The sequence below is a fragment of the Tribolium castaneum genome, chromosome 3, assembly GCF_031307605.1.
Source record: "Tribolium castaneum strain GA2 chromosome 3, icTriCast1.1, whole genome shotgun sequence".
In the NCBI taxonomy this organism is placed as follows: Eukaryota; Metazoa; Arthropoda; class Insecta; order Coleoptera; family Tenebrionidae; genus Tribolium; species Tribolium castaneum.
The window spans coordinates 12,678,636-12,700,796 of record NC_087396.1 but is presented as its reverse complement, the minus strand read 5'-3'; the positions used below and the strand labels follow the sequence as shown (position 1 = coordinate 12,700,796).

The 22,161-nt window shown below is 33.7% G+C and overlaps 1 protein-coding gene across 1 annotated transcript; it reads left to right on the top strand.

Annotated features, from left to right (window-relative positions):
* The first annotated feature begins 14,018 nt into the window (after positions 1-14,018).
* Positions 14,019-16,166, top strand: LOC662228 (uncharacterized protein). Its single transcript, XM_968340.4, has 4 exons — positions 14,019-14,219; positions 14,271-14,626; positions 14,673-15,131; positions 15,472-16,166. Exons 1-4 carry the CDS (start codon positions 14,144-14,146, stop codon positions 15,880-15,882), a joined length of 1,302 nt encoding a protein of 433 aa, XP_973433.1. The 5' UTR covers positions 14,019-14,143; the 3' UTR covers positions 15,883-16,166.
* The last annotated feature ends 5,995 nt before the right edge of the window (positions 16,167-22,161 follow it).

The window sequence follows — 22,161 nt, the reverse complement described above, 5'->3', positions numbered from 1 at the left end:
TTACGTATAAGAACTCGGCTCTGTATTCAGCTATAATTAGAGGAATAATCACATTTAAAAGAGCAATAATCACTACCCATTAAAATTTTAAATAATTTTCAATTTCTTTTATTGACAAATATTTATTAATTTTTAATAGGAATACCGATTTAATTTGCTCTTTCATTCGTTGTTAATTACATCCAAATTAAATATATACATATATGATACAAAATTCAATATTTTTTACAGTCAACATCAAATAAGTACATTTTAAAAAAATACGAAAATTGTTTTTTATCAAACTTTTTTAAATCGGATATAATAATATAATATAATAGAGTATTATGTTTTTTCACAATCATAAGTAGTTGGAATGTGTATACAGGAGAAAAACAGCAGCTTTTTTAGTCCAACTTTTTTACAGGGTGTTTTACATAATTTTACGAAGCCGGCGCCGATACAAACTCGATTACAAATTTTGAAATAGTTTTCTTTAATTTGTTCACTTCTTCAAATAACGTTTTATGTTAGTTAGTGATTGAGATAGATATGTAGATTAGAATCATATTTATTCTGTCTCTTAATAGAAGACATGGTACCTAATTGTTTTTGAAAAAACTGCAATTTATTTAACTATTAATGAAACAGTGATTAGTTTGACAACTACTACTTCCAGAAATTAAAAGATAAAATGTGTATTTTTTGTATGTAGTGCTTAGTGATTTATGTATTTGGGTGCGTAATTAGAAACAGGCCTCGAAAAATTATGTAAAACACTGTATTGTATTTAGCACTTTAAATTTCAGTTCTGATAAAATGCTTGTGCTTTAGTATGTTGTTACCGGCTTTTTGGACAGCATGAACTTAAACCTAATTTCTGATAATTTATGATTATTATTTAAAAACGTAACAGTAGGTACCTCCTACTAACAGATTTTTTTTTATCTTGAATAGACACAACAGTTACTTGTTCTCAATTTTTCCTACCAAATCACATTATAATAGTTCAAAAAATTGTTGGGAAATATAGGTTGAAAAAGCAAAATAGGACATACGAGTATGAAAGGTACAGGAGGAAAACGACTTCAGTCCACGTGTTTAAGAAAATAAAGTAGTTTCAATCTTGTAGTTTTTGAGAGTACAGATAGTTGAAGCGGAAAATAGCAAATACGACTTTAGTACAGAGAAAAATGAGATCAATATCAAACGGCATGAGTCCAAGTGGGAAAACTTTGAATTTGATTGTTCGTGACCTCAACTGAGATCGTTTTTCTCTGTGTTTAAAAATCAGAAATTTTTGTCAGAGTAAAATCATTTTGATTTAGTTCTAAGTACAGATTCTCGGAAAAATAAATCGTAATCCAAAAATTTGGCAGGCCAATTTTTCATGCGCAAAAAAAATTAGTATTTTTTTATTTGATTCTTTAAAAATACAGTAAGCTAATGCAACGTCATAATTTTCGATATAAATTAATATTTTTCTTTTAATTTAATTACAGAAGTAGGTACGTTTGTCTAAAATAGACAGTATGTTCAACAATTTCTCGAATTTCCAGAAAAGTAGGTAGGTAGGTATCAATACATTTTGTAGCATCTATTTTATTATTTTTGTTATGTTTTTTTTTATGAAATAATAAACTCTTTTGCTCCAAAATTTGTCAGTAGGTAAATTTCTGCCACAGATTTACTGTTTTATCCCAAAAAAACGCAGTTAAAACGTTGTCAGATTAGCGACAAAACAGTTGCGAGATGTGCGAGTTACTAGATAAAAGCTTTACTTCATTTTGATTTTTAGTGACAAAATTTAAATAAGAAGATAACGTAAAAAACGACTATATAATTTTTTTTCAGTACCATGTTTTTAAATGAACAGAATCTCAAATTTTTATTTATAAAACTGCATTAAAGAAACAAATTATAAAGTTTATAAGATCTTAAGGTACCTACTGATTTTTTTAAATAATTCTTTACTCGTTTTGTTAAATAAAAATTCGTGTCTTAAAGACTGTCTCATAAAACTTGTTTTTTAATGCGAACTATTTGACAATCTTTTACTCTTTTAATAAATAATAGGTATACATTTACGTAGATATTAACATCAAAAGCCAAAGTGGCAAGTCTGGACGATATAAATGAAATTTTACATATTCGAAGTAGTTTTCATTAAAATGGCTAATAGCTTAATTCTCGAGCAGCCAAATGTGTAATAATACCTAATGGTGATCTGATAAAGCATTAGTCTTTTTTTCACTAAACCTAATGGTTGTTTAAACTCGTTCTTCTTTTAATAAGCTATATGTTATTTTCATCTTACAAATAATTGTTAATTTTAACTGATTACTCGTATTTTGAGTTCAAAAAAATAAAAATATAAAGTTGGTCTAAAATACTAAACTGCAAATCCAATCTATTGTGATTGTCTCAATCGAGGTCTCAATTGTGTTAGCGTTAGCCGCAATGGAGCAATTGATTGAGATGATTCGAAGACTGAGTTCACGATCGACTCGTCGACTAAGGTGTTTACAAAAATATCATTTCTTTTCTTAGTTTATTACTGAATTTAAATTGCAACTTGTTTTATGTAGAAATGATTTGCATTTGCGGATGAGGAAGCCGTTTCATTTGCATCATTTATCGATGGCGGATATTTTGACGTGCAGATCCGTTTCCGCGTAGTTCATTTTTGGAGTTTTATTAATTTGAATGGTTTGTTTTTGTTGGGTTACATAAAGGACTAATGAAATTATTTGCAGTTGCAATAAAGCTTTCGGTCAGCTTGTTGCATTAGGTACTTAGGTTCGCAATTAAACTCATGGTTCGTCGTGTTTGTGCAAATTGGAGTATCTGCTGATGAGGCAGAATAATGTCATATGAAAGTAACAGTATGTTGACAAAATTAGTGACCGAGAAGTGTCATTAGTGGTTGCAGCGCTGCGAGGATAAATGCATCAATTCGCACTCGATATTTACACATCACCCTTCAATATACCCTTTATTAAACTCTTCAGCCGTGACACCAATTTATCTCGAACATTATCAAAATTGAACATCAATTAAGTGTGGGTCGAGTGAAAGTTGGGATTTTCGGCACCGCCGCGTTTGCGAAAGAAAAACCATTTGGGTCTGGAATTATAAATTATAAGAGCCAAATGCAATAAAATGTAATGATGTTATTTCCCCATTCAATTTCCCTGCCTTTATAAACACTTAAGCGATATCTGCCGTATCAGAATTTCATCTTTGATGCAGCGTTTTTCGTTTTTATGTAAGGTGTTAAAAATTATAAAATACCTGCTCGCAACGCGCTTACGACGCTCATTTTTAACACGACGGCGTCGTTGTAATTTTCTTTTATACTCTGAGTACTAAATGAAATTATTATTATTATTAACGATGCTAACAATATTCCTGCATAGTACAAATGACTTTTAAATTGAATTGTACGCTGGAGGCAGGGCGCTTCAAAAATGGAGTACATAATGTGATTAGTTCCAAGATAGGACGCCAGATGGGAGCTGCTATAAAAATGCTTTTATTATATTTCCAGCTACAATGGGCCGTTTAAGGCCAAATTGGCACATTGTTACTCTCTGTTGCGATGTATGTGCGGACGCCGTGATTGTTTTATACTCTTTGTGCACCCCCTAATTCGATTTGCTGATGTGATAGTGTTTTTAATCGCAAATAAATGACTTCGGCCCTATTAACTCTCATAATCTCGCAGATTTTCCGCAGCGTTATTTTCATTAAAACTCATTCGCCCGAAAAATTCATCCGCCATATTTACTTTAGCTCTAATAAGGCGCAAATAAAGTCGCGCCATAATGAAACTAAATTGTTTAAATGTTGGTAACACAAATATTGGAGCGCCGTAAACCGATTTAATTTCCGGGAGCCCAGCCGCATGACTATGGTAATTAGCGCGCAGGTGGAGCCCCCACCCTGCGGCGGACAGACGGAGAACTAATCACGACTGCGACCGCAGTTAGACTCTATTATTTACTCAACTGCTTTTACTGATTGAATTTGATTGGAAATTGCTATGGAAAATATACACTTTACACACCAATACATCACACAGGCATTAGGCTGCTTAGCTATTCAATACCGAAAGATGTTATCTATTTATTTGTATCTATAATTCCACGGCGGCCATTTTTAAGTAGTAAAGCTTCATCATTATCACTACCTGCTTCAAAGCTTTGTTTGACAAACAGTTCCAAATAGAAAACACAAATACAATGGATACCGAGAAATATTCGAATACATAGTTATTGTACGTCTGTTTCATATTGGGTATAGATAGTTGTAATTGCCTCTTGTTCGCAGAATTGGCACTCTACTGTGCATTAAGTATTTAAATAACACACACACACACACACTCAAATAAGAAAAAACAAGTCTAGAACTAATTTTTTTAATACAGTTGAACTCGGTTATAACGAACACTCGACGAAATTTAGAACTGGTTTGTTATAACCTCGATTATAACCGAACGTCGTCTTTATGTATTAATTTTCAAGTTAAATTCTAAAGCTTGAAAAAGACATAAAAAATAAAGGACTAACATAATTTATGAAGAAGTATTTGATTACATATTATTACACCTATGTTCAATAGTTTTTTAACAATTCAATAATTTTTAATTTTATGCTCAAATTTATTAATTTCTGATTATTTTGTGTGCCTATTTGCCTGTCGAAATATTGCTGCAATATGGAACAAAAGTGCCCATAATATCCGAGAATTCGTTACAAGCCGGGATCGTTATAACCAAGTTCCACTGTAGTATTTTATTAAATGAGTATACAGTGTATGCGTGTTTCTAATTTCTGGGGGTGTGCACTGCATATCATTTTCTTCTTCTGTATCCATTCTCGATCAAATCAATAGCTTTGAGGCATAAATTACTTATTTATTTGAGTTTTATATTATGTTTGATAAAATCAAATTTGATAACAACGGCAACATACGTCGACAAAGCGTTTTAGTCAAAAAATAATGCTGTAGTAGATAAACTATAGTACCTATTCAATTCGTGTATAATGAACCCAATTACATGAGAAAAATAAAATATTTATTAGCAAACACTAATTTCTGTATCATTATTAGTTTTTGAGATACAGAACAAGTTGGTATACTTTCAGCAGCCTCATTCTTTGTACTATGTTAGTTCGTAATTACAAATTGCAAGTACCCAACGTTGTATTTTTTTAAGTTGAAAATAAAAATGTTTACTTTTGTATTGTTTATTTTATCACAACCGAAACCAATTACAATTGCAAATATCTGTCAGATTTTTTTTAAATAAAATTTTGGCATAGTCTGCTCGAGAAAAAGAAGATATGTATCAATCTATGCGGACAAAGCGCGGCCACACAATAAAACGTGGGCTCGGCCTAGCACTCGAAAAGGTGTTACAGTTGAAAATGCATTAAGCGTTTTAGACTATTATTCTATTATCCTGCAAACACTTGGTATTTGGTAAACATATATTGTATGGGACGTCCCATTTACGCTTGATCCCTTATGAAAAAAATCTAGTAATGAGGCTACCGAAAAATCAACAAAACGTAAGCTGGAGTATAAGCAGATAATACGCTTGTTTTCCATTGTGGTCGACTTGAAAAGAGCCACAGGATTGCAAACATAACCCCGCCACTATACCTATAGCGTGTCGTCGGAATATTGCATTTCAAGAGTCTTGCATTCCTCTATATTTACAGTATCTTTGCGGATCTCGGACTGTAACAAGTATCAAAAGGCGGCTTATCCTTACTCGAAGACGTTCTGCAAAGATCGGCTTTTGTAATTGTGGTTTGTTTGGGGGTTTAGGATGTATCCCGCTGAGAACGTGGCCCGTGTCTGATTGCTATCCTTCTTTTCTTCATACGGACAAAATATAAGAGGACTTTATCGATAATGCTCCACACCAGCAGATGCGCCAGATATGATCTTCATTATTGCGATTCAGGGCACAAATGTATGCTCTAATTACGTTTAAAAGATAAAATCATAACACACACAACACAATGCCTCTTGTACGCGCACTCCTATAAAAAGATTTGCAAACGTGTGCTCACAAATAAGAAGAAGTTCCACTTTGTTTGTTAGTTTGTAATTAAATAAACTAGCTAAAACCTTACAATTAATTTAATTCGGCAAAAAAAATTTAAAACATTTCAGTCACTTTATAAATAATTAACAAAATCATTGTGGAAACGAAACCTTTGTAAACGTTGACGAGGCTTAAAAAATAAAACCGCCATATGTAAACCCTGCAATTTATTCAATTTGCAACAACTTGAATGGACCTAGCAGGCGTGTACAATCATCCCTAATGATAGTGTACAACCGTCATCCCTGCGTCTATTTCCCTTTTTTAAGGTATGCCAAAGCGGTGCCTTTAACATTCTAAATTTCCAGTCCAGATGTCATCAAAAGTATGCGTCCTGTGGCGCTTTATTGTCATTAAAAAGCGTTCAAATTAGCGCAATGCTAAATTATTTTAAAAAGTGTCTCTATAATGGCTTGTCAGATCTCATCAAATCGTTGACGAGCTTTATTTAAGCACACCTTTCCTGGAACCCTTTTAAGTCTCTATTAGGGTTGGCAAGATTAAGGGCAGATAAGAGTGGTAGAATCGCTATAGATTTCGAGGAGATTTCTAGTCGTCGTCATTCAATTTAGGTAATGTGATGCAGAATGGCACGCATCACTTTAAAGCACGTTATCGGTTATTATTGCTATTGAATGGAGTGATTTTGTGACTGTTGATCTTTGTGATAGCTGGGATGATTACATGCTACAAACGGCACTTAACGATATTAACACGAATGGTCGTTTTGTGGATTTAAAAATCCGTTGGTTGATTGAATTTTTGGGTTTGTGCCTCGCGGAACCGGCGATCAATAAGTGCATCAAGGGCGTTCAAAAATTAATTGGTTTTTATAGATTGGTGATTGCTTTGTTTGAGCATGCGGTTGCCTCCAATCATTATCGTGGCCATAATTCAATCACAGGAATTCCGTGTTCGCTTTATATTAGACCGTATCTGTCCAGAACATGTGCTTTGTGCCGACCTTTGGTTAAATCCTATCAGGCTTGCTAATCTGCAATCTCCAAACTCCTTGCATTACTTTATTGGTTGTTATTGTATTGTGTCCTATACAATTGGCTCAACGGGAGGGGAAATCAGACTTTGTGGGCCATTCTCCACTTATCTGCTCAAATCCAGGAAACGACACTCGTTTTTTTAAACTCAGGAAGCTACAATTCGATTCTTCCAATTTTTCTTTTACTTTTTCCTGTCGATAAACAATATAATCGTACATCGTTCAACAAATAGACAACTTCCCCCAATGTGTGCGAATACAAACGGATAATGACATAAGGGTATAACTAGTTTATAAGCGCACGGCAAGATGAAGAAGGGAGAGCTCTGAATTGCCCCCCTGGGGTTAATCGGCGCCTCGCTTCCATTGTTTACATTTGTATCTGACCGCTTTGAGCCATTCTTTGCCAACAATACCGCTTTTTGGGACGTTGTGTATGTGACAGTCTCACCACACCGCAAAAGCTTCCTTAATCCGACTAATGATGTACTTTCAACGAGTTTAGAAGCCAGTGGCGCTGCTGATTTTTTTACATGTTAAAATTTGAAACCGTCGGGAGGTAATAAAGTGTGAAGAACAGGCAAAAAACAACCGTAGGAAACGTTAACGCACATAATTTCATCGAAGCTAACCATGTGCTTTTGATCATTTAATAACTAAGCCAATAAGTACCACTAAATTCCCTCAATAACAATCAAAGAAGAAATTTTTAACGTCATATTTCTATTTCCTTAAAATTCCTCAATAAAAACTAAAAAGTTTTTAAAGTTACAATCTAAGTTTTAAAAACCATAAAGATCACGAAATGATATCGTTTACAGAAAAAAAAATTGCTGGAAATAACGAAATACACTTTCCTACCAACAATACTTTTCAGTTCACGACCGTATTAGGTGTCAAAATGTGATCTAAAAACCTACACTACAAAATGAATTTTTAAAGATTGTACAATTATTGTAAGAGGTAATAGTGGAGCTCAAAATAAGTCAAAAAAACTCAACTTGCTTTATCAGAATGTTTATAGTTTCTAAAATATAGAGAGTGAAACTTCCGATTTAACGTCCAAAAATTCGTCAAAAAATGCAATCTAAACGAATTTTGTGTAATTTGAGTACTTTATGCTCAAGTTTACATTGCTATTAGTCGTTGGTATGCGAGGAAATTCAATTTGATGGTATTCTCGACAAAAAAAACATGCAAATTTTTTTATAATTTTTTTAATATGAAGACATTTTTTTTCTATGATGATTATTGCAAATTTTAGCTTATTGTTTTTAAAACAATGTAATAGGTTTTAAAAAACTAACCTCAGAGATCACATTCCTATACATTTTTTTGTGGTGAAGTTTAAAGTTGTGTAGAAATTTAAGTTTCTTTGACTAAATTCCTCTAAACATTCGGAAAAAACAAGTTGAGTGTTAAGTTGTTTTAAATTTTTTTGAACTCTACTGTCCCCTTTTAAAATATACGTACAACCTTAAAATTTACCGTGTCTAGTTTTTTTTAGCGATAGTTTGCATTGCTTTAAAGCATAAAACGACAAAAAACTTAAATTTTTCTGTTTTATATTTTGAAATTAGTCATAACACTAGTAAAATTCTATTTTTGATTTGATGCCTTTTCGAATTCGTCATTTTTGTGGATGATTGAATATTCAACATCCGAGTACCTACTTTTATTAGGAAGCCGTTAAAGTTAAATTAGTTTTGTAAATAGGTACGTACTATATATACTCGTAGATATTTGGATTTTAATCGAAATTATTTGGAATAATCTGGAAGTATTAATTAATTAAGAATTAATAGATTTTTATGGATGCACTGCATTGTAAATGAATTTTTCTGGAAGTCTTGATTTTCCATTTGGAAAGCGCAAATAGGTTGTAAATAGCTCGCTCTATTTGGTTGAAACAACAATTCTCGTACTTGCTTTGCTTAAATATTTTTTTGGTGAACCATTTTATTTAGAAATTTTTTTTATATTTAAGCAGTCTTTTGGCAAAAATAATGTTTTTCGAACATGTAATCGGTTTCAAACTCGAACATTCTACAAAATATGATTGTCCTTTTGTTTAGATAATTATGCCGAATGTTAAATGTTAAAATCTAATATTTTTATTGTATATTGTATTGTGTTCTGGTTTAAAAATGAACAGTTATTAACCGGTATATTAACGATTTCTTGTTGAAAAACATAGCAAAACTTTCTTGGAATAGTTCCTTTCACTTTTTTGAGTCCTTTTTTCAAAACGACTAAATTTATTTGAAGATTATCGCTTTAGTGCGACCAATAATGTCAACGATAATGGAGACGATATAAATATTTCTTGTACTTTGAAAAGCTTTAATTTTCAACACAATTTTTGTATTTCCTGAGAGCTTTTATAGATTTTTTGTTGTTAATGGAAGTTTTTAAAATTACTTAGGTTGAATTACTTTAGAGTTACGGGAATTAATGTGGAGTTAGGTATAGGTAATTAGTATAAAAACGGTGATTTAATTTTTATTTTTTATTTATTATTATTATTGTAAATATAAATAATGTAAGTGTTTAAGTTAACAGTTTGATATCAGAGTGACGAGTCGCTGCTGTTGTGCATGAATGACATTATGCAGCTCAAGTGCGTAACTAAAGCAAAGGTGAAAACATTATGAATGGTCTGACGCTTCTGCCAATAGGCGCTGAAAAAGCTCCACATCGACGGGAGCCAAACTTTGTTTATAGGGACAACGCGTCCGCACAAGAGATTATCAGGTAAAACCTGGCAAGATGAAAAGCTTTCGACCGTATTATTAAGAGATTTCACAGGTCATGCCTAAATAATATCCACTGCATTTAATAAACCACTCTGGTTTTTTGTCTGTATAAGAAGATTAAATCTGATGCATCTCTCAAAGTTTGAACGGACAGATTGGTGACGTAATATTATCCGCCCCCTTTTTTACACGACGATGTGATAATTTGATAAAAGTCGCTCGGCGCATCCCACAACAAATGTTGCAGGGATGTTGAATTTAATAAACTATGAAACAAACCTAATTGCGTTGTTCAAAAAATCATTACATCATCGCTCCGGGTGCAAATGTCCACATAATATGTGTATCCCAACGAGTCCATGGAGCAATTTAAGCCCCTAAACAGCCCTCGGCCTAGGGAGAGATCTCCATGAAAGAGCTACATATCAATGTTTGCAAAACTACAATCATTTGAACCAGTCGGGTGTGGGGAGAGCGAATTTAATTGACTCCTTGGGGGACGTCAACTTCCATTCCGCGTTTTTAGTTTTTAATTAAAAACTTGTAAAGGCGCAATCTATTAACAAAAATTCTAATGAATGCACTCACATGCTCCAACAATTCACAAATTTAACAAAAATCACGAATTCAGAAAAATATGAATAAACTGTTTTGTTTGTTTTGACAATTTTAGAGACACGAGAAATGTATTTTTACTACATATGATAACCTTACAATAATTATGAAAGCTCATTTTTTACAGACGGATTGGATTTTTCTGGTTATTTTGAATCGGTAGAGTTCCTTTAAGAATATTATGAAATCTTGTTTGTGTTACATTTTTTGTACTTTTGTACCATTTAGATACAGTTTCTATCACAGATTTCGTCATTATTTCTTCCACTTTTGCTTTTATTTTAGAAATAAATATTATTCAAAATTTGAAATAAAGGTTTTTTGGGAGATATAACGATATTAATTCCGAACGAAAGCTTAGGAAGCGAGTAATGCGTTAAAGAGGGAATAAATGGTTTCATCTGAAGCAAAGGTTAAATTATTTTTTGCTAAAGCCAACGTTAAAAAGCTCTCGATCTGTTCTAATGACGATTCCTCGACGTAAAGTCAATTAGTGCTCTCGAATTCAATTAAACGCTTAATGAAGTACTTTTGCTGCTCCGTGAAGATTTATATCTACTCTGATAATTGCATAAAAACAATATCCTCGTTACTGAGGAAGCGAAATAATAATTCGATTGTTTTACATCCTTCTGATGCCGGCACACTTTCAAATTACTTTAGCTAGTGAGTTTTTTAATTGGTTTGTCGTTTCAGTCACAAAATAAAAATAGCTAAAATTAAGAAATTAATTCCGGATGACAGGATCAGGCGCAAAACATCGATATTAAATGTGAATCAAATTTGAATTAAAGTAATTGAGTTTCGGAGGGGAAAAGTGGATAATTTTGTTATCTGCCTCGGACAAGGGTTACTCGGGCCTAAATGGCGAACTGTAAACAGTTCGGGGAGAAAATTTTTAGCGCTGAGTGTCTTCACTTGCTTCGCTTCTATGCAATATTGGATTTTTTAGCGCAAATTCATTTCTAGAATAAGATCGGTAATTTCCGCCAACTTTGGAAATGAGACACGAATTAAAAACTGATTTCAATTTTAGCCGATGAAAATACATCAACTCCTTTAACCTACTAATCTTACCGTTAATAACTTCGATCCAGTTGTAAAGTCAAACGTAAAAATATTTTATCGTCTGCGGGGATTGTTTTCTTCGGCAACAATAACTTTTATCAATTTTTATCATTACCGCAGCTGCATAACAAGTTCGTAATAAAAATAATTGTATTTATTATTATCAAGTAAAAAAGTTTTTATTTCCAAAGCTTTAACACATTTGCTCTCAAATTGATATAATTTATTATTTTGACGTAAAACGCTATTTCGCCACAGTGTTACAAAATAAAGATATCCAAACCGGATTAAAACATGCAGCCAACTGATGGGAGCCCTCTGTGTAACACGATACAAACAAAGCTTTTCAGCCTTTAAAAAGCACAGCTTTTGGGCGTAGAGCCCTCTTAATAGTTGAATTTCTGAGCGGTAGAGGGTAGCTTTCGAGTTGTGGTCTAAAGTGGTAGCTGTTTCGAAATAAAAAATTCCTGTAACGTGAAATGTTTGGTGGATAATTCCGTAACGAGTCAAATATTATTGAATGGAGATATTATTTATACAAATTATTTGAATAATAACACTGATTAAGCCTTGGGTGTAATCACCACGATGTAAATAAAATACTTGTGATGCAATGAGATGAAGACTAAGCATTTGTAATTAATTAATGTGTCATTGATAATGCACGTAATAAATTATGACCAAAATATTCTAAACAAATTCAATTTTTGGATTCAAAAATTTCAACTTAAAAACAGACTAAGATTTTTGATGAAATTTTTAATTTATTTCTTCCCGATGAATGTTTTGCTGTTTCTAGAAGGCTTCAAAACTGCATATTTTTATTTTATCAATGATCATCCAATCAATTTATTTAGTTCTAAATAAGAGTCAACTATCACAGAACATAAATACATAAATTGAATTAATAAAAGCACATTTATTACGTTTATACATATTTTTAGAGTAACAAAATACACATTTTAAATTTAAATATTAATAATATTTCTACAATATGCGTCATTTTCAAATAAAAACAAACGTATGGTTACAAATAATTTGTTATAGTATTGTTGGTGGTGACCCTATTATCAACATTTATATTTCCGTCTTTTTTGTACGGTTGTTTTCAAGATGAAATCTAATTTCGTAGAATACTTAGTTGACATGTCATTCATATTTCTTAACTTATTTTTTCCTTTTTTCCTTTGGAATATGTGAACCAACGGTGATCTACATACTGCTCAACAATATAATGCTCAGACCAGTGATGTAAATTCTGACTCGTCAAAATACTTAGCAATTGTTGAGCAGTGTATTTGTGTGTATCCGCTACTATTTTATAGATTAGAATTGCAATGACATAGAGTCAAGGAAAAATTTACAACAATAAACATTCCCAAAGTCCAATTTTTAAGTTGATGCGTTTAATAATTTCAAATTATGTTATTTATCGTAATTTTTTGATAAATTTTAAATCCAAAAGATTAAAACTACAAAATAATTGATTCGTTTGAACTTAATTGGACTCAAGTTTTTACAACTGCAACGTTTATCTAATTTTATATGTGTTACAAATGATAGCATTTAAAACGTTAGTGTTTATTCTAGAGCATTTTGGGTTCAGAACGTTTCAAAGTTCAACAACTATCGCATATTTTAAGGACGTCGTATTTAATTGTTACTGCTAGACTGATTTTGCAGACAAACATTAGGTATATATCGTGTTTATCTTTTAAACTAGTCTAGTTCCTGAGATGTTAATTGATCTAAATAAGTTTTCATAATTTTTGAATTCACTCTTTAATGTGTATAAATATTTAAAATATTAAAAACTAAATAAATTTTGGCCAAATAAAAAATACAATTATAATTATATTTTCAAAAATTATAAGTAGTAATTAAGTTACCGTAATAATAAAAATGTGAAAAACAATTGTAACGATTTTTTTATCAAAAATTGTTATTATGCCTTAAAATAGTTTTAACTTCGATCAAATGGTTATTTTAATGCTCAAGTATTTTACCGTTTTGCCACGGACCGGCCGGCTGATGCAATACCTATCCACTATTTAAAAAGAAATTTTGAGCGGGAAAATTTTAATTCCATCTCTTATCGTGCAAATCTGGTAAATCCCATTCTGAAACAGTATTTCAAAGTGTGCACATACATAATTTCAATAAATAATTTTTCCAATATTTATCCAAATTTCCTGTGCAGCTTTATTTATTTACAGGTCACTCGGCGAATTCAAGATGTGCCGAGTCACGATCAAATGTGTAAAAATAACCAATCACCCGATTCAAAAATCGGATAATTACCATAATTGCTTCTCATTTATTTCACAATATATTTTGTTCAATTATCTATTCGCAATAACAGAAATTTGATAAACCGTATTGTGAATCTGACTTTTGGCTAGAAACAATTTCATCAGCTTATCACCAACGTCTTTACCGATTCGGTTACATCATCTTTTCGGCTTTGGTGCCGCTATAAAACAAATCTCCACTCTTTCAAGCCACATTCACATTCACAACCTCTTGGCGTAAAGTTGTCCCACCGTTGCGTCAGCTCGTTACTGTGCAGTGCATTTTCAAGCATTTGAAAACCGAGAAAATAGAAAAATGGCAAGCATCGACTACAGCTATTTTATCTCCCCTCACTCCTCCAGAAGAAGACCGGCTCTCACCAGAGAATTAAGTAAGCCAGTATTCAAATGATTTAATTGGGGAACTAATTAATTTCCTGCAGCCAAGCGCGCTTATGGAGCCAAAGACACAATCTCTTTGGCCGAAGGCATGCCCAACGAGGTGACATTCCCTTTCGAGAAAATGCAAATTTCGATGAAAGACGGCTCAACCCTTACCATCCAAGGACAACAGCTGAACGCCGCCTTACAGTACATCCCGACCCAGGGCTACCCTCCACTCCTCAAAACGCTGAAAGAGTTCACGCAAAAAGTCCATCAGCCGCCGAATTGGCAGGACCGCGAAATATTGATTACAAATGGGTCCCAAGATGGAATCAGCAAGTCCATTGAGCTCTGCGTCCAGGAAGGTCACCCGGTGCTGGTTCAAGACCCTCTCTATACCGGCGCGGAGATTGTCGTAAGTGCGAAAAACATGTTTTTGGTAAAAATTAATTGGCGTTTAGTTGAAGCCATTCAAGGCTGAACTGATCCCAGTTGAGCAAGATCAGTTCGGAATGAGCGCCCAAAAGCTGCTACAAGTGCTCGAGGACCGGAAAGCGAAGTATACGGAAGAGGGCGGAGGGTGTAAAATGCCCAAGATCATGTACATCAACCCCACGGGGTCGAATCCAACGGGGACAACAATGTCGTTAGAAAGGAGGAAGGAGATTTACGAAATCTGTTGCAAATACAACATTTTAATTCTGGAGGACGACGCTTATTGCTTCATGCACTATTTGGAGGAGAACCCGCCCAGCTTCCTCTCTCTGGATACCGAGGGCCGTGTGCTCCGCTTCGATTCCTTATCAAAAGTATTAAGTTCTGGTCTGCGAGTGGGATGGATCACTGGACCAAAACAACTGATCTCAACCATAGAATTACACATTCAGAGCTCCTATCTACACTCAAGCACCTTATCTCAGGTAGGTTTTTTCAATTCGCAAAATGCGGATGTTGTTACATTTAATTGCCCCGATAACTCAAAGTCAAAGATCGAGGAATCCATTGTAAGGCTGTTAAATATAATACCCGGGGCCGATAACCCCGGTGATACGTCCAAATGTTTAAACAAGAATCTCTTTGATTTGCAATCATTGCAAAACGCTGTTTGTTTCTCCAATTTACGTCAAACCTCCCAGATGATACGATTTCTTGGCAAAAAAACGGCGACATTTTTACTGATAAGCGATAACTGATAAACTGGTAAAATCCAGTTGTTGAAATGACCCAATGAACCCGTGCTCACTATCTTGGCGCTTTCAGGTCATCGTCGAGAACCTCTTCCAGGCCTGGGGTTTCGACAAATTCATGGACCATTTGAGCTTCATTCGCAAGTACTACAAGGCCCGTCGAGACCTCACAATCGACTCGATGGAGCGCCACTTGAAGGGCTTGTGCGAGTGGAACGTACCCACCGGAGGAATGTTTGTCTGGATTAAAGTCCGGGGGGTGTCCGACGTGTACGACATGCTGATGAGCAGGGGCTTGAAGAAGGGTATTACTTTTGTACCTGGGCACGCTTTCATGGCAGATCCCACCAAAGCGTGCAGCTACATTCGCGCTTCCTACAGCAAAGCCAATCCCAAGCAGATCGAAAAAGCGATGAAGCTTTTGGCGGAGTTGATAAGGGAGGAACATTTGCTGTTGCGTAGGAAGCTAGATAATTGTACTTAATTTCTGAGACAAACCGGTTAAGGTTTTCTATTTGCTTTGAAAAAGCAGCCTATTATTATTATACTATATGCTAGGTCTCTACAGGGGTTAGAGGCTTCTTTTTGATTTTATTGGTTACGCTACACATCAGCAGAGGGTGGTGCGGCACAACTATTGATTTTTATGACTTGCGTCTATATAAAAAAATGTATACAATATATTTAGCACATTGTAGAACTTAGAAGTAGATTGTTCTTTATGTAGTAATCATGTATTGTGGTAGTTAAAATAAATAATTTAACACATTTTTTGTTTTATTACTTGTTCCTCAAAAATAAAGAACTGGAATGAACAATGAACAATAAACAATATAAGATTGTAATTTATTTCATTTGTTGCGTTTCTGCTCATAAATATTTTAGTAGAAAGCAGCATAATTAATATATGTCTAATTTAAATGGTTCATTGAATTCATAGTCATTGAACTGGCAATAAATTGTAACTGTGCGTTAGATATTACTATATTACTATATTTTACTCAAAACTCAAAAAAAACCTTTCATTTCAAGTATCAAAAAGGTGGTGTTATTTAAAATTTTGAAGAGGTTGTTTGTATTACAAAGGGGGTTGCTGCTACAACTTTTCAAAGTACACTAAAAACTGTTAAATAAGAATTGATTTGTTTCGAATTTTCTTAATTTTTTGCTTATTTTCGGAGATATTCAAGGTGGCTTGTTTTTAAAAAATCACCCTGTACATGCTTGACTTTGGTTTTACTACGTATTATCTTTAAAATCTACCTATAACAATCTATAATTTTATAAATTAGGTATAAGTATAAATATACATATCTGTAGAATAAAAAAAAATTTTCTTTTTTTTTTTTTGTAAAATAAATAAATATGAATTTTATATTCTATGTTTATTATGGTAAAAAATGTAACTAAATTAATGTCGCGTGTACTCGTGAGCCCTATTCTAAGACGAATTAAACTCTAGGCTGTTAGCTCATAAACAGTAATTGATAAAATACCTAATTGTTATAATTTATTTTAAACAAAAAAAATAAATAAATAAAAATGTGACATCTGTGGGTAAGTATATCTTCCCATTAAAACCGAAACAAACACAATAAAATCTTTTTTTTACTTTGCGTTTATAATACGTTTATAAGGTCTATCAGTTGGAGTCGTATACTTTACAGTGTACTTTAATGATTTTAAGGATGTTTAGTTTTCATAATTTTTCCTTTATTTATTATTTATTTTATTATTTACATTTATGTATTTATTTATTATTCATTACCGTTACCAACTGACATAAAATTTTCTAGACGACATTTTCTTTTTTAATTAAGAAATAAGAAAAGTATAAAAAATAGGATAAAATACTCGTTTTTATAAAGGTTTTGGCGCACTCATCACATAATTACTTGGTATTCGTGCGTCAAATCAACCCTCATAAAACTTGTTTTTTAAAATACTATTGCCTTCAGTTTAGCAAATTTTAAAGTAATAGGAATTAAATTAGAATTAAAGTTAATCAAGCGTGAATATAATAAAAAATATAAAAACATTAACGTTCTAAACATTTAAAATACATTTTCTGTCACATAATGAAAATTGTTTGAATGGAGTTTATTGCTGCCATCTATCCCTAGCTATTATTCCTAACAGCAATCTGAAAGTCAGCCTTAAGTGGTCTCTACGGATCCCCATTCAACAGTAAAAACCTTTTCTACCAGATGACGCTGTAAGCTATTACTCTGATTTGAATTTGCTTTAGGTATTGTTGTTTCGGTCGTTGAATAGAAAATTATTCCTTCACAATAGGACTGGTTTCTATTCAAAAACTTACAAAAATGCCGTATTTTTAGGTAACCAAAACTATAATAATTTGAGTGTTGACAGTATTCAATCTATTTGTACATTAATTATTAAGTTTTAGTATTAAAGCAACAAAATACTTAAAAATTAAACCGATTGCTAATACATTAGTATAAAACCACGACTTCGTAAGTGCATTTTATTTTTACAAAACTCGTCATCTTATTATGCTTTAAGTGGATCAGTGCAATATACGTACTCGGATTAATTTATAGTTAGTTATATATTTCAAAAACCAGCAAAATTGTTGCAAATGTAGCAATTTAGTGAGAGTTGGTTTTTGTTTGTTTGGTGGCTGGCTACCATTTTGTTGTGATGTCCAATAGATTGGGTCGTATTTTCGTGCGTTGTGTTAGTCGATGGGGCCCCAATGTGTAAAGGAGCGATATATAAACGCACACGTCCAGATCGTGTTTCACTGTGAAGGCTTAGCAACGGCCGGCTTTGCCGGTATTACACTTTATACATAAATCTACAAGATACATAACTCTCCGGCGGGATCAGAGAGTAGCATCCAGTTGGCCAATCTCCGGTCCCCGCTCCGGGCCGCGCTTTGCTCCGGATAAATATGATAGCTTTCATTGCGAAACGCCGCCGCCGCCGGAATTTTAACTGTCATTTTTGCGGAAAATGTATCGGTATTTTTCCGATCCGGTGCAGACAGAGCGGTTAATTGCCAGCCAGAAGTGTAAATATTAACGGGAGTAAATGCGAAAGTAGGGAAAGGTCCATAATTCATTCCCGAAACACCAGTAGGCAATATGGGCACCCCATTATAGGGCTGCTATATGGGGAAGGTTTTACGCTTTATATCTCTTTTATTTCCTCTTTTATTTTATGTTTATGCCGTGATTTCGTAAAGTAATAATAATAAAAAATATTATATCGCCCGTAAAATTTAATTTTTATCATCAAAGTTGAGGTAACGGGCGCGGAATTAATTCCAAGATCACGCATAGTTTCCGGGCTGAGGCATTCACAAGTCGGGAGATTTAAGAAGAGCAAAATTTAATATGAAAACATATATTGTAAGATTTATGCAGTGAGTAATTTAAAAGTTTATTCGGGGGTGGAAATCCATTAGAGAGGTGACGTGAAAAGCAGGGCGGAGCGCTTCTATATTAATTAAGGGCTACCTGTCACTAACCGGCCCGTCTCGTGATGGATGGCCCCATAGGCGGCACATAACCTCACCATCTTCCCGAATAATGCCGTAAATCCGCGCCAGGACGCGTCGATATCGATTCTCTCACGCAGCAATTTAACACAATTACCAATTACGGCCACCTTCGCCCCAATTAATGCGGGCGTCGGGCCCCAAACGAGCCGAAATCCTTCCTCCTGCACTGTCCTCCAGATCTCTTTTATTATTTTCTCGCGACGCGTGGCAGACCATTTAGCCGCTAATGCATCCTGACATTTGCCAATCATTTCCTTCCTGCTTCCACATCGGAAACTCGAATAACGCCACAAAGTGGATCGGTAATGGAAATAAATTTACCGCCAATAGTGCAATGAAATAAATACCATTTTGTTGGGTGTGTGTAAACCACGCGATTAATGAAACCGCCTCGCATAGTGGAGCCAAAGTTTCGTTAAAAATTCAAATTGCAATTTCGGTTTTAGGTATGTGGGGCAGCCCCACAACACGCGACGCGTCAGACATCCCGCGGGGCTTCCCCTGTATTATGTATGCCGTTATTATGCATATTTCACCGGTATGACGCTTAATGTGTTGGAAGATAATGGACCGACAAAAAGGCATTGAAAAAACAGAACTTTCCTTTTACACCCTGTCATGGCTTTTCATCTAGCGACTCCAACTATCAACATGAATATTAATCATTGACAATCCACTTTATCGCATCGTAATCAGTGATTGGAAACGTTACTTTCCAAAAGTAATTCCTGCAGACATTATACTCATTATTTGTCTGTCATTATTACTTAGTATTACTTTTCTATTTAGCTATTTTTGATAGAAACTTTTACACCTTCATTCGCAAAATTATTTTGTTCAGTGAAGTAAGTAACGCTGTCAAACTATAATTTAAAACGTAACAGAAGAGAAGCTTCCTAGAAGTTCCTCTTGAAAGAAAAGTAAGTTCAATCTGGCGTTTGCAGACCACACTGTATAAATGTTTCGGTTATTTCTGTCCCAAAAAGTAATTCATCACATCGCCACTCTGCGAAATAATTACATTACAGTCGCGCATTAATTCATTGGTCATAATTAATTTTCAAAATGTTTCAACACTCGAATTGAAGTAGTAAGTTAGAGTTATCTTCTGCAATGACCTGGCCTATCCTTTGATCCTGCTCCCCCAGCCAGGAATAAAATAAAGCATCCAAGGATCACGGAGGCACAACGAGAATAAAAATTGCCTTTTTTTCTCCACGCAATCAAAGTTGAGCTCGAATGTGACCCCTTGTAATCTTAATATTTCATATTTTTTATCTCGGGGTTCTTTATTTTTGCCACAGCCGAGCGTTAGGCAATTACCTGAACCACCTTTAATAAGCATTTTTCTGCCATGAAATTAGATAGGTATTTTCACCACGGTAGCATGCTAATTCGCACTTAATCTTATGTAGACATCCCTAATTTGTTTCTTTTCGATTAGGTTTGGTGGATCGCATTATGCACCCCCTTCTATTATTTAATCCGAAACATCTGCCCTTGATTTGCTATGAATATTACATTGCAGACACCGCGTTAATCACTCTTGATAAGCCGATCAATAGCTCTACAAAAGCGTTTTTTGGTGGAAATATTGTAAATATAGACCCCATTCTATTGTCAAATTTTAATAGAGACTGCATATTTGTGTAATTAAGTGGAGATGTCGCTATCAATAAATCACAGCGCAAACATATTGCGGATCAAGTAAGCCGTGGTCACGTGTCGTGCATTACCACTGTTGCCAACAGTCTTTGTCCCCGGCAAGCTTAATCCAGTTGGAGCATAGTTATTAGTTTAGTAACAAGAGGGAATGCATTGATGAAATGTAATATACAGGATGAAATTGACGTGGAATGCACCTAGAATCATTTATTTCAAGCTTCAATTAAAGTGATAGGTAAAATAAACCGCCAGCTCCTTGTCCAAATACCAACAATTTAGAAAGCATTCACGGAGATCTCTGGCTCTAAAACATTTAGGAACAAGGGTCTTCACTAGAACAACAAACAGCTCGTTGAAGTTTTCTTGTTTGTTATAATATTAGTGTGCTTTAAAATTTTTTATTGTTTAATTATTGGTTGTTAACACAATCGCATTCTATATGTGGTAGAAAGTCAGTGTCAATAGCTCGTTAGTGGCTGGAATAAAGAACCGATCCCGGAATTTAGTTTTCACCGATATTTTTTGTCTATGGCCAGGTCATGAAAATTATTCATTGTCCAAATAAATTTTCAAGTCTCTTTCACATTTAATTATTCGGGGGATGTGCTGACATAACACGTGCAGCTCACGTGCCAAACCGTCGCTTCCCTCAATCGAAACAATCAACTTTTTACTAACAGTCAGGGTGAAGTTGCGTATAAACATACAGGTGATTCAAAATATTGCACTGGAAGTGCGCTCACTGAAAGATCAAACAAAATATTTTATTAACTAACGCGAATATGTAGCTATGAATTAATTATGCATCAATAATGTGCATGGGACACAAACTGACCCTTACAGCGATTGCAAATAGATGTTTGGTGTTAAAATTTAATTTAGAGTAGGAAAGCACCAAACAAAATTTAACAAATATCGTAAAATAACTCTATTTGTTAAATCAAACTAAAGCGAAATTTCTAAAGAGCGTCCAAACTAAGATTTTTTATTTGCTGTAGCTTTAGAAAGCCATACTTATTTTTCACAGTAAAAATAATAATAATAATAATAATAATAATAATAATAATAATAATAATAATAATAATAATAATAATAATAAGGTGGTTTCGCTTAAAAAAATATTACAAAAGTAGCACAGAGTGATAAAAAGAATGGTTTCATAACAAAAATAAGAGTAATTGTTTAAAATATATTGCAATCGAATGCATTTTTTCTCAAGGAAAGAACGTTGAGTAATGTATCTTTCGATGCAGTATTTCCGAAAGTTATATAAAAAAGAATATCAAAAATGTTTTTAATCGGTTATTGGAAGTCTCTGCTTAAACATAGGTAGTCTTTTAATATTAAAATACTATTTTCAAATTTGTTAGATTAGGTGGTACTAATATTTTCTTTCTCATTGAGATACTTACAAATTTTAATGAACGATTTTTTATTTGCCGTATCAGCATAGGTAAAGGGAAAACTTGTACAATATTTACATTTTTTCATAAATAGTTATAGGTTGATGGTAATCTAGTTTTATTTAACTTTTACCTGTTGCTTAATCTTTTGCTAAAAATTGCTAAA